General features: G+C 27.9%; 1 protein-coding gene across 3 annotated transcripts; it reads right to left on the bottom strand.

The window, feature by feature from the left end:
- Positions 1-3,459: 3,459 nt before the first annotated feature.
- Positions 3,460-12,051, bottom strand: LOC145184425 (nuclear distribution protein nudE-like 1-B). Of its 3 annotated transcripts, XM_090092624.1 has the most exons (10): positions 11,606-12,051; positions 11,412-11,502; positions 7,613-7,797; positions 6,637-6,790; positions 6,211-6,359; positions 5,596-5,732; positions 5,151-5,428; positions 4,224-4,327; positions 3,940-4,000; positions 3,460-3,666 (listed from the first exon to the last, which is right to left on the bottom strand). In XM_090092624.1, exons 3-10 carry the CDS (start codon positions 7,708-7,710, stop codon positions 3,658-3,660), a joined length of 990 nt encoding a protein of 329 aa, XP_089948750.1. In that variant the 5' UTR covers positions 7,711-7,797; positions 11,412-11,502; positions 11,606-12,051; the 3' UTR covers positions 3,460-3,657. The 3 variants fall into 3 exon arrangements, with proteins under 3 accessions (XP_089948750.1, XP_089948751.1, XP_089948748.1); XM_090092625.1 differs by lacking the exons at positions 11,412-11,502; positions 11,606-12,051 and adding an exon at positions 10,304-10,376; XM_090092622.1 differs by lacking the exons at positions 11,412-11,502; positions 11,606-12,051 and adding an exon at positions 8,385-8,636.
- Positions 12,052-12,855: the final 804 nt, after the last annotated feature.

Genomic DNA, 12,855 nt, shown 5'->3' with positions numbered 1-12,855 from the left:
GCGTATAGATCTGCTAAATTTAGATAAATATATCGCGGTTACCTCAATCAGCGAAAATTTCTGACAGTTGTAATTTATGGTGTAAAGTCTGTTATTAACAGTAGATATCTTAACTTCCGATATTTTACAACGATGTTCTAACTTCTGAGCAGAATATTTATCTTCAGAACAGAATGTAAAGTTTATCTTATTTAAAAAGCACTCTTTAAAACTCCTAATTATTTTGTTTTTTAAATGTTTTAACATTCTTCCTAATGTACATGAATGGTAGCCCAGAATCTGTATCCGCTGTCCTGGTTTTTACGACTTTACAAATGCGAATTTCATAAAATGAGCTCTCGGTGATAAGATAAACTTATCTCATCTTCTATCACGGACCACTACTTTTTGTATTTCAAATGTGTTATTTTGTAATTATGTATTTTGTAAAAATGAACAAATCAAACGAATGCAACATATGAAAGAGTACAAGCATAAAGACTAGAATAGGTTTCAACTAAATATGGGAAACTTTTGGAATATGTAGGAAGCAATTACGAATTTAAAGTTACTTTTAATTGAAATTTATGAATTTCTTTTTTAATCGCCAGTGTTTGTTTTGGAAGTAATTTTAAAAGTTGATTAAGAACAAACTTTGATCATTTTTTTCAAACTTTTTTTTTTGTAGCTCAAAAACGTTGCAATTAGTATGCTTTCTTAGGTTTTTGGGTATACAATTATTCGTGACCAAATTAATTTGGTTTGTGCACAATTAATTTGATTATGCACAATTAAATTGATTATGCACAATTCGATTTTTCAGTATTTAAAGTTTATCGCGTTTCGTATTACTTTTTGTACAGGGTAACAGAAGCTCTGAAGCAGAGATATAAAAGTTAGAGGCGATCAAAAACATAACTAAGTTACTACCCCAAACTACACTAAACTCCGATACCACTCTTCAATATTTATTACTGAAATTCAATTTATCCCGTTATGGTTTTAGAAAGCCCTCTCCCCTTCCCTTCCTTCTCTTCTCTCTCTATGGCTCTCTATCTGCCTCTCCTTTTTTAGTACTGTTCATTGTCACGTTATTTCTAAAATATCATGCGTAAGCTTTATCCTCCAAAAGTATTTGTGCACATATCAGCTTAAATTCAACCACAAAATAAGTTTTTAACTGCAGGATAAATTAATCTAATTTGATTTTTTTACTATAATGAGGGCTTACTATTATTTCTTACATTGATTTACGATGCTTGTTAACTTTAATAACTGTTTAGCAAAGTTCTTTTTTATACCTGATAAAACTTAAAATGAATATTTTGGCGTGAAATTTTTGTTGTTTGATTTTGTCAAAAGTAAACTCTTGTTATTTGACAAAATTAAACAACAATTTGCAGACCTGATCTTTGCCTATAAGATTTACATACTGTTAGCATAATTGGTATTAAGGCAACTGTTTGTTGACTTCAGCAGTGATAAGCACGAACGATAATGATGCGCCAGATATCTGATCTTCAAAATTAGAAACTGATTGGGTTTCGCTTCCATGTAAAAGTGATCAAAATTTTTTGCGGTGTTGTTACTGCGTACGGCAACTGCTCCTTGACATCTCTAAGCCTACCTCAAGTTTTCTACCTTTTTTAGTAGATCAAATCTCTATAGAAAACTATTTTTGGTAGATCAAGTTTCGGTAGGAATCTATTTTTGGTAGATCAAGTTTCGGTAGGAAACTATTTTTGGTAGATCAAGTTTCTGTAGAAAACTATTTTTAGTAGATCAAATCTCTATAGAAAACTATTTTTGGTAGATCAAGTTTCGGTAGAAAACTATTTTCTACCGACAGAAAATTTTTAACATCTGATATTTTTGATGAAGCAGAAGGTTTGCTTTATCTGCTGTATCAGGTTTTAAAATTTTTATCAACGAACATTGATACTGAAATGAACGTTTATCCAATCGTTTTGTTAACCCTCCCAGGCTCCTTAAAATAAATTAAAGAATGTGACGTCTGGGAATTGGAGTCGGTCGAAAATTGTCCTGGCGGAAGCTAGACAATATTGTTACTTTGTTCCGTTACATTTTATTAGATCAATAGAGATAAGGGTGAGAAGAATTTCAAATAAACTTAACAAGTTATGTACCTTAAAATAAGAATAGGTGATTGGTTTTTCGGCTTTTAATGAAGAGTTATGTACACATTTCTATCAATCATTTGAAATAAATCGAATTTAAAAATAATTTTTACATAAAAAGCTTCCGTCCTATGCTTTAAGAAAGCCCTAATTTAAGAAATGAAAAATTTCGTATCTCTAAAATAAACATTTAGAGAAAAAGATTCAGTTATTTTAACTAACTAGATATCTAGTTAAAAGAACCAGGTTATGTCTCCCAAATGTTTATTTTATATATACGAAATTTGTCATTTCTTAAATTAGGATTTTCTTAAAGCATAGAACTTTGTGTTAGGTCACACCGCGGTATGAGGTTCATAAAAAAAAAATATTTACGATACCTCAAATTCCTTATGTGTCAACCTTTCCCAACCTTATGTGTCAACCTTTCCCAACCTTATGTGTCAACCCTTCAAGACGAAAAAAACTACTATTCAGTTATAACCGTTAAACCTATTTTTACATTTGAGCCTTTAAGAATTCCATTTCAATAAACTTCAGAAAATTTGACTTATTATAAAAGACTAACTTTGAAGTTAGTTTTAATTCGATATTATTTGATAAAAATAGAAAAACCAGACGCCGAAGCTTAATTTAAACTATGAAAGTAGGACCCAGTCCTTAAAAATAACTATGAAAGTAGGTCCCAGTCCTAGAAAATGTCAGTGGTTGTTTATTATCTGATACAACATAAGACGTTTCATCTCTAAGTATATTGCAGATTTTTTTCACCTAAGAATATAATGGATCAAGAACTTTAACTGCTCTACATTCTGTTTTTACCACCAAAACTACGAATAACTTCATGCCACTTCATTGTTGTTACACTACACGGTTAGGAGTCGGACAGAAAATTTTTTTTCTCAATTTGTTCAGCAGTTACGTAATTATACTTTCGATTACACAATGGTAGTCATACGCCATAAAATGATGATGCAGTAGCTGATATGACTTACATGTAGAAACCACTTTATGAGTAAAACAAAAACATTTGTACTAGACCTGTATTCCGCGCGCGAAGATTATAGATTTGTAACGATTTCATTATAGCACCCAAATGTAAACCTCTATTTTTATGTGTGCAAATTAAATTGTTTGAATTGAATCCTCATTAAGAATTCCGAAATTGGTTTTTTGGACTATTTTGAAAATGGGAATTTTCGTAAACTCTTATGAAACTAAAACGTTTTATCAAGAAAATATGCATATTCTGTCGTGTTTAAGTCGAAAAAATGTTTTTTTTTTCTTCTTAACGACCTTGCTTATAGTTGATAATTTTATTCACACCGGTAAAGCACAAAAATTTTCCACTATTTTTTTCTTACAAAAAAATAAACCATACTAAAAATAGTTATTTGCCAGTAAAAGATCATAACACTCAAGTTCTTCGGAAGAGGACTGAGAGTAGCCATTTCTAGACCGAAGGTTAATCAAGGCGGCGGAGAAACTTGGCAAACAGGGCCTTTTTTTCAGCGAAATTTCCGATGTAATATAGAATATTTCATTGTCCCTAAGTTAAACATAAAAACAAAATTTAGAAAAATCGTCATGAACTTATATTCGATAACCCGATTAAGCGACTTATAGTCTTGTACAAAACATCGCTTTTGAAACAAGTTTGTTTTTAAAATTTATTTACTTGTTTCAAAATCTTTTCGTTTTGTCGACTTTAACTGTTACACGATTTATTGAAATTTTTTAATACCTTTGCACTTGCTAATTTCTAAAGTTGAGAGAAAAAAAACTGTTCAGAATTTTGTGACAATTAACTTAAACCTCATACCTTAACAAGGGTAGTGACAAAACTGCTGTTTTTTGTCATCAAGGCTTTTGTTGGAGTGCTTCTAAAAAATAAAATAGAAAAAAACCTTTTTAACGTTTATGGAAAATGAAAAGTTATTTACGCATATATTGCTAAAATTACATCTACATTATTCTAACAAAGATGCTAAAATTTACGAAAACTGTTGTTACAATACAGTAAAGACCTGGAGTGTAATTACATTTAAATGTTTCTTTTTGGAGATAATTTTTAACTTAAATTTAATATGATTAAGGCAAACTCACTTAGGAGTATCTGTTATTGGTGTATTTACATAACTTTGAGATTTTCCGTTCTTTGAGTGATCTTGTACGAAATTCTTGCAGCTTGCTAGTTTGGATTCCAAAGCCTAAGTATTTAATGAATATATTTAAACTTTTAAAAAATTTCAAGAATATTTTTACTGAAAAACATTTTGTGTACTTTTGATTCATCTTAAATAGCATTGCATAAAAACTTTTACATTTCAAAACGCTTTATAATCCCACAATCCTCTTCCTCTTCAAAAGATTTTTTTTTTTACAAGATGAAGAAACTTTATTGAAAACCTTAAACCAAAATGAGATCTTTAAAACTATAATTTCAAAAACAACTCCTATAGTTATATATTATCCTATATAAACTATATATAACTTCAAGAACAACTTCAACTGCTTAAAATGCTGAGCTGTCTTACATACACTATAGATACAAAAGCATTACTATAGATACAAAAGCATTTAAACAGCTTGACTGAGCAATGTGCAATTAAGACATTTTGTAGCAAAGATTACAATCCAAATTACCATTTGAAGCATAAATACCAAGTAACACAAAACATATTCTCACTATAGTATATAACAGCATATAATGAGAAAAAAACAACCTTAAAGTAATTTAAGAGCATGTGCTTAATGCACAAAGAAGTATTTGACCACATATGCTTAACAGTGCTTGACCACACATGCATAGCAGTGAAAAGTAAAGCAATTGCATATGATCTTAAACAATGACAAATGATTTATGTTCAAATTTGAAAATGCTTATTAGCCATTTAAGACTGAAACTGAGAAAAATAAAATCCTTTTCATATATAAACTCACCAACTACATTCCTCTCTGCAAATTTCTTACAATCCCTTTGTATTATGTAAACTAACTATTATACCCACATAAAATATAAATTTCACTCACACCAACTTTTCTCAGCAAATCGCTGACAATATTTAAAGCAGAAATTCTTGCTGATGGTGTCATTGGATTAGACATGTTTTTCATTAATGGAGTTGCATTATTAGTAAGCAACAAGTTATTAGAATAGTTTTTTTCTGTTTCCAGTTTATCTATTTTTTTTGGTGTAGACAGAACCTTCCCATCAGCGCTGTCTGTAGATGATTGATTTGCTGCAGTAACTTTTGCTTTAGATGCACTTAAAGTGCTATTAGAAGTAATGGCCAAATCACTTCTTAAATCTAAAAATAAATAAAAAAAAGCTGCATAAAATATTAAGGAATTTTCAAAGATGATTGATAGAGTGATAATTGATAGAAAAACAAAATTAAATTATAGCTATAAACATATTTTAGTCACCTCTTGCTAAAACAAAACTAAATTATAGCAATAAACATATTTTAGTCACCTCTTGCTTCATCTTTGAGACGTTGAACAGTAATCATAAGTTCTTCTTTCTCCTCCAACTCATTCTCTAAGAAAGCATTTCTCTCTATAGCAGTATTTAAACGATTATCAAATTCTTCTAATGAACATATGGTAGCCCTAAAAAAAAAACAAAAAAAAAAAGTAAGAAACAATAGTTATGTAAAAAAAAGAAAATATGAATACAATTATAATAACAAACTAATAAAATGAATGGTTATCTTTCATCAAGCTGTTGTTTATTGGACAGTTTATAGGACATTCTTTAAGAGTGTTTTTGTTTAGAACCAATACAATATATAGTAAAGTTACAAATTAATTTTTAATCTTGATATTAGTGGTAAAGTTATTATTCATCTTTAGAAATAATCAATATTTATAACATTTTTTCATCTAAAGCAATTAGAGAAAGAGTTTTTCCAACATAAAATTTACTTTTAGTCAAAAGAATCTGCAAAATAAAAATTTACATATGTATTAAAAAATAATTATTCACCTACAAACAAAAACAGACCAAATGAGTTATTTGTACTCACTGTATTTCAAATCCATATATCTTAACTATCATTAACAAAAGGTGTAGAAAATTAGTGTTTACCGTTTTGCTCTTTCTAAATCATCATTGCTTTGCTCCAGCTCCCTTATATATTTTGTCATTTCTTCATTTATCAACTTAATTTTTTTATTTTCATCTTGCAAACTAGTTAATTGGATGTAAGATTCACGCTGGCTGCTTTCCAATTTTTCCTATTAGTTAAATGTAAAATATTTTTAGCAAAAAAAAAAAAACCAATTTTTAATATAAAATCAAATGCATAGAAGTATTGTTTGCTTGTCACAGAAAGTTTAAATCTTTAGTCAAAAGACAAAGCAATTTTTCAAAAAATGAAGCAAGAAGACACAGCTGGATGACATGCAAAATATCTCAAAGAAAAATCAAATGAATTAATAGCAATAAAAATAATAATAACACAACAAATAAAAATAATAACAAAATTTATTTTAAATCAAAAAGTATATAGACCTTTAAAATTTCATTTTCTTCAGCAATTAGTGTTTTGGCATTGAGGAGGTCTTTTACACGTTGTTCATATTGCTCAAGTTGTGCATCAAGCTCTGCTTCCAACTCTCTGCTACCTTCTTGAAATTCATCAAACTCATCTCGTACATCTTGGAGTCTAACAATTAAATTTAAAACTAATTATCTTCTAAAAGAAGGAAAATAAGAAGTGAAGAATAGAAAAAAAACTTCAGTATATAGACTCTGAAATTCATGCAGTGTACTTTTCATTATTACCTTTTGTTACAAACAAGCTCTACATAAATTTGTCTAAGAATACAGATATGTGTAGTATAACAATGACAAAAACCAATTGACAATTTTCATACAACTGTTTTTATATCCCATTTTTAGTTAAAAACAAAATTCTTTCCAAAACTTAAGTCTTTCTTTAGCCTGATTGAACCTTTTTTCATAACTTTCTATTAGACTTAAGATTTACAGAGATCATTAATATTCTTTTTTTTTTAAAGAAGAATGGGGGAGGGAAGTAATGGTTGAAAAGCTTTTAAAAATACATAATGCTATTATAAATATAATACTAAAAATTATTATATTATTTCCTATTTATTTTTAAACAAAAACTTAAGTTTGTATTTTAGACCTCAAGCCTAAGTTTTTAAGTTTTAATTCAGAGAATGTTAAAAATAACTGTTAAAATTCTATGGAAACTAATCAACAAATTTCAGAAACTTGATTGTTAACAATTAATGTTGAAAAGTCAAAGTGAAATATAGTAGTTAAATAGAGAAAAAATATTTTAAAACATTAAATAAAACTGAAAAAGTTTATTAGAAAGCTATCAAAAATCAAATATCATCAAAAAATCTAATATCAAATAAAACAGTAGAGAACTGAAAACCACCCATATGGTGCAGTTTTTAACATGATACCATACTTAATTACCAAGCCATATATACATTAAGATTTTACTTCTTACTTTTGTATGTAATCTTCAGCTACTTGTTTCCAATATGAAGCTTCATCTTTTGGATCAGTAAAACATGGTGGCTCAGAGTCACTTTGTCGTAAAACCATATTAGTATGATGCAATGTATATATTTTTATATATAGTGGTACTTTTTTATTTTTCTTTTTACATAACAGTAAACTATTGTGCGTAACCTAAATAAAATTAAAAATAGTATTATAATAATACACATAATCTAAGTGAGAGTATTTGCTTTAAATATTTAAAAATTTCACTTTCACTTGCTTTATTAAGAATAAATTTCTTCTAAAAATAATTCAAAGACATTAACTTTTAAGGTGGCAAACTATTTATACAATGAAGCAGTTAAAATTTTACAAAAGTTCCTTATGAAAAACTTTGTGTTTAAATAAATTGTTCAGTAAATTTTACTGTTAACTGCTGTAAATTTTAGCTTGTTTTTATATATAAGGTAGTTAATAAACATAAAGAGTATACCATTCTAACAACTTAAAGCAATACTTATTGATAAGTATCTCTTTAAATTCAGTTTTAAAAGATAAGTACATTAACATTATGGATGAATATTGGTTTTTAAAAGTAACTTTATTGATTTTTGTTTATGATTTTTGTTTGTTAGATTATATGTTACTAAATAATACAAAAAATTACTTTGTATTAGCTAATTATACCATTTATTGCATTATTGATTTCAAAAAAACACAGGGTATAATGCTTCATGAACAAAATTATTGAAATTTTGATAGAATTCAAAACTTACTAGTTTTATTAACAAAATTAACTACAATAAGTTAAAGATCAGATCTGTCGTTCACCCCTCTTGAATTACTGTTTTTTTGTGCTGTTTTATTTTTATTTTGTGTATAATTTTTTTTTCACTAAGTTGTCCGTTCATACTAAACTTTGTTGTCTCACTTTTAAAAAGCATTTTCTCCAAGATAATAATTTTCGTATCATTGCTTAGGAAGACGACACGGCAGACTGTTTACTTCCAAAAAAGTGCTCTGTTTACGTTAATAAAAACGGATTTTGGTTGGTAGGTTGAACTACTTTGATTAATGACGCAGTTGCTATTTACTCGGATTAATACCTTTATAGCAATTAAAAAGTCAATCATTTCAATAAGTACTTCATTTTTTCAATTTATATGCGGCATTTTCGATCAAATTTTGATTACTTTAAAAACTTCTATTAAAATCAGTTTATTTGTAAAACCACAATTGAAATATTATAAAATGATTGCCGTTTTGCTTCAAGAGAAACTTCATAAGTTATTTATTAGTGTTAGTTAAAAAAATTTAATCTTTATATATCTACAAATTTTATAATTCATTGATATGTTCGTTTAACTAGAGTATACTAAAAAATGTTTTTATGACAATTCCAATATTTGATAACAAACTTATTATTAACTAACAGCAGCTATTTCAAATAACCATATCAATAACCATTTCAAATAACCATTGCTACTGGGACCTTTATCTATTCAAAACGTTTACCTTAATCATCTCTAATACAAGAGAAGAGTCAAATTTGACTCTTTTCTTGTTTTAGAGATGACTGAAGTAAAGTTAGGTTTAAAGTCTGATAAAAAATTGTTTTTCACACCTGAAGTGCGTAATGTTTCGGTAATGTGTAATTTGTTTACAATGCCGATGTTTTGTGCATCCTTTGTTGCCTAATAAATTGTCTTTCAACAACAAATTTTTGAGAATGAATGCAAGGTAAGTGAAGAACTTTATGCTTTATGATTTCGTCACATTAGAGGTAGTAACTTCTTATTTTAAGTATTGCAATGCATGGAGCACATAGCGTTGAAAAAAGAAATAGGAAAAAAAAGTCAAATTTACTTGTAACTATGTTTGTCTGTCCCTTGAAAACTTCACTCAACATTGTACCAAAAGTTACGTACAACTTACATAAAATTTTGAATAACACATCTATTGAAAGGTAAACTCTAACGATTTTATTTTATTAGTAGATTTCAAAGAGTAAGAGTAGGAATAAGGATAAAGCTGCTGCGGTTACTAATGCTGCAAGATAACCAATCAGTAAAGCGTGCTGCAGAAAAAAAAAAAATTAAAAAATTTCCTAGGATCTTATTATTTGCCAATTAGGTTTGAACAAGGTAGCTAGTAATTAATTTTTTTTTTTTACAGTCCGTTGACTGAAGTACCTGATATTAGGTTCAGCGTTTTAAGTAAGCACTATTAGCTTACGAGAAGACTTTTACCATGACTTTACTTCGTTTAATCGGAACATTTATATTCTTCAACCATATAATCTTTTTTAAAGTTGGCTAAATGCAGAAAATAGAAAAAAATTTTGTGCATTTTAAACTATAATGAGAAAAGACTGGGTTCCGGAAAATTTATTGGTATGACATCTTTTCTGTAGTGGATACAACTGGAAATTAAAAAGGCAGTTGGCCTGTAAGACAAATTAAGTATATATTATCTAATGTTGATTTTGATTATAATGTAAAAACAGGTTTTACCTATTTTACAATTACCTATTTAAACTTTTGTAACTACCTAATCAAATTTTGTAACATTTTTGTTCTATTTTCAGGCCCTTTTCAAGAGTCATTTTCTGTTTTGTTTTTTTATTTTTCATTTTTCATTTTACTATATTTTTATATGGAGTGCTCAAGTTATTGTTAGTATTTATATTACTTACCTTAATGTGGCCAAAGTACGATTTGTATAGTTCAAGGTACACACCATGGGCCGAAATCCAAAAATAATGTTATTGAATTATTGCAATACAAAAAACCAATAACTTACACATCTACTGAAACATAAATTATTTATTAATATAGTTACTTATAAATATTCATAATTATTTATTAATATAGTTACTTATAAATATTCATAATTCTTTACTATCATAACTACTTATAAATACTCATAAATATTTATTGCAATAACGAAGTATAATCTTAATGATTATTTTTAAACATTTTATAGGAGTTAGATAAATAGCACAAGGAACAAAGTTTAAATCTAAATTATATGCTTCTTAAATATAATAGTGATAAAAACAAGGATGGAAAACAAGGAAGGAAAAACAAAGGTGCTTGCAGGATGTTAAAGAGGTAGTTAACTCAAGTTGCGAAGTCAGCTGCATTCAAATATCTAACTTTTATTGCTTTGTTTAACACACCTAATTAAAGGACTTTTCGCCAATAAAAATATGAATTATTATCATTACGTCACATACTTTATATATTTTGATTGCAACCTTCGAGATGTTAAACAGAGTTGCATTAAATTTAATTTTCAAAAATATCAAATTATGTATGAATATAAACATATTTTTCAAAAGTAACAAATTAAACCATAAAGAGTTTTTTTTAATGAACTTTAAAAAATTTGATTTATTTTAAAAGTCTGAAAAAAACTTTATTTGTTATTATTCGTTATTAACGCCGACGCCTAAAATACACTATAACACTTGAACATATTTGAAAATCAAGGGTGTAATCGGTTGGTGCCATCTGCATTTAAAAAATCCCCAGAATGCAACATTTTGGATAAAGAGTTGTAGTTTTTATCATTTAAAAAACAAAGAGTATAGGCTTCTCTGGATAAGCTCGAATTTCTTCAAAGAGAGTTTATGCTAAAAGATGTCGCATCATACTTTTATTCTGTATCTTGCTGGAGATTTTTCTCTTTCCTATTTTTATCTGTTTCCTTAAAGAAGTATCATCAGTAAGAAACAGTTGCTGTACTTATTTAAAGTTTTTAAAAGAAACAGCTCAGGAATTAAGAAATAATTTACTTACAAAGTAAATAAATGGCGCTGATTTGGTAGATAAAGCTGTTTAGAGGTTTTTTCAGGTCTTCCGAACGGCTATGGTCTCTCTTCTTTGCACTCTTGTATTAAAAAAAAATTGAGTGATACTTTCATTTATCCTATAAGTTGGACATTTTTTTCAGATTTTCTTTCTGCCTAAAATAATTGAAGCTGAAATTTTACCTTTAAATTCTGCTTGTTATACTTGCCAAGCTTACCAAGCAATCAAAAAAGAATCATTATCAGCGTTAGATGCTCAGTATGATAAATAAGTACAAATAAATATAAAAATAAGTTTTATTTAGTACGAAAAGTCATAACACTTTGTAATTATAGAAAAGTGACTGTTGCTATGCAGTTCGGTTGTACCTAGAAACCTTGAAAAAATATCAATATTACCACTAGATCTGCAAAATATAAATTATTGTATGGATAAATTTTGGTAAAATGAATGCCTGAATAGTAACCACATTTGTTCGAAATATGATTATCCTGGGAATCTTGTAAACAAATATTTTCAACGAAAGTTTTTACTAAAATCAAAGATTTTTACGCTTGAATAAAAACAAATCTTACAAAAAAATTTACTCGAAACTTTTGTGTAAATTCACAAATGTTTTCAGTGTAAATGCTCACTCAGGTTTCTAAAAAAAATTTGTGATATGTTATTTTGAAAGTAAACAAAATTTGATGACATTTGGGTTTCTTCAGAATTAAAGTATTTAGAAAGATCAGTTATGATTTTGTCAGAAAATGACTGATTATTTATTGGCCGAGGATGTTGACTTAGCAATTGCTCCTCCAAGACCTAATAAAAGAGAACCCCGGCAGGTACGATAATTTCAGCCACCTTCTTTTGTTTTTATTGGAGAAAATGCCAATTTTAAGAGTTCTGCTATACATTTGTAGTATATTTAGATAATCTTTTAAGATGAGTTTATCCAAAAATCAAAATATCTCTTGATCACTAATAATTCAGCTCACATTTATTTAAAAGACAAAAAAATAAAAGAGAACTTTTTTCAGTTTAAAGACAAATCGATGAGACGTCTGAATATTACGGGTGCCGAAAAACTATCCTTGATTTATTTGAAGATTCTCTTATGATGAACTTAAAAAACTAAGCCTAACATTTTGTTAAACTATTGTAATCAATCAATAATACCAGTTATGTATTGCTTATATATTTTCATGATTTTACTGTTTACACTGTTAATTGATTCTCTGTTTTTTTTATTTACAAGCTAATCAGTTCATACTAAAATGGCAAGACATTTTATCAAGATTTCTTGCAGTGATGTGCACGTTATCATTTAAAAGCTGTTGCTGTGGTGGCTTTAAGAATGTTGGTATTTCATGATAGCAAGTAAAACGCAAGTTTGTTCTGATCACGAAGTTGAATGTCAAATTTGTTGTCTGAGCTTAGCTTATGT

This window comes from Hydra viridissima, unplaced genomic scaffold (genome assembly GCF_058129835.1).
Source record: "Hydra viridissima isolate aposymbiotic clone 2 unplaced genomic scaffold, HvirCarnegie_v1 scaffold_7, whole genome shotgun sequence".
Classification (NCBI taxonomy): Eukaryota; Metazoa; Cnidaria; class Hydrozoa; order Anthoathecata; family Hydridae; genus Hydra; species Hydra viridissima.
The sequence above is the reverse complement of the archived record's forward strand: the minus strand, read 5'-3'. Positions and strand labels throughout refer to the sequence as shown.

Excerpts from the sequence above, each read along its gene's own strand:
- LOC145184425 (XM_090092624.1), bottom strand. The coding sequence starts at position 7,710 with ATGGTTTTACGACAAAGTGACTCTGAGCCACCATGTTTTACTGATCCA. Across the intron at positions 6,360-6,636 it reads AAGAAAATGAAATTTTAAAG|GAAAAATTGGAAAGCAGCCA; the intron begins GTCTATATACTT and ends TTTAACTAATAG. Across the intron at positions 4,328-5,150 it reads ATTTGCTGAGAAAAGTTGGT|GCTTTGGAATCCAAACTAGC; the intron begins GTGAGTGAAATT and ends TTAAATACTTAG.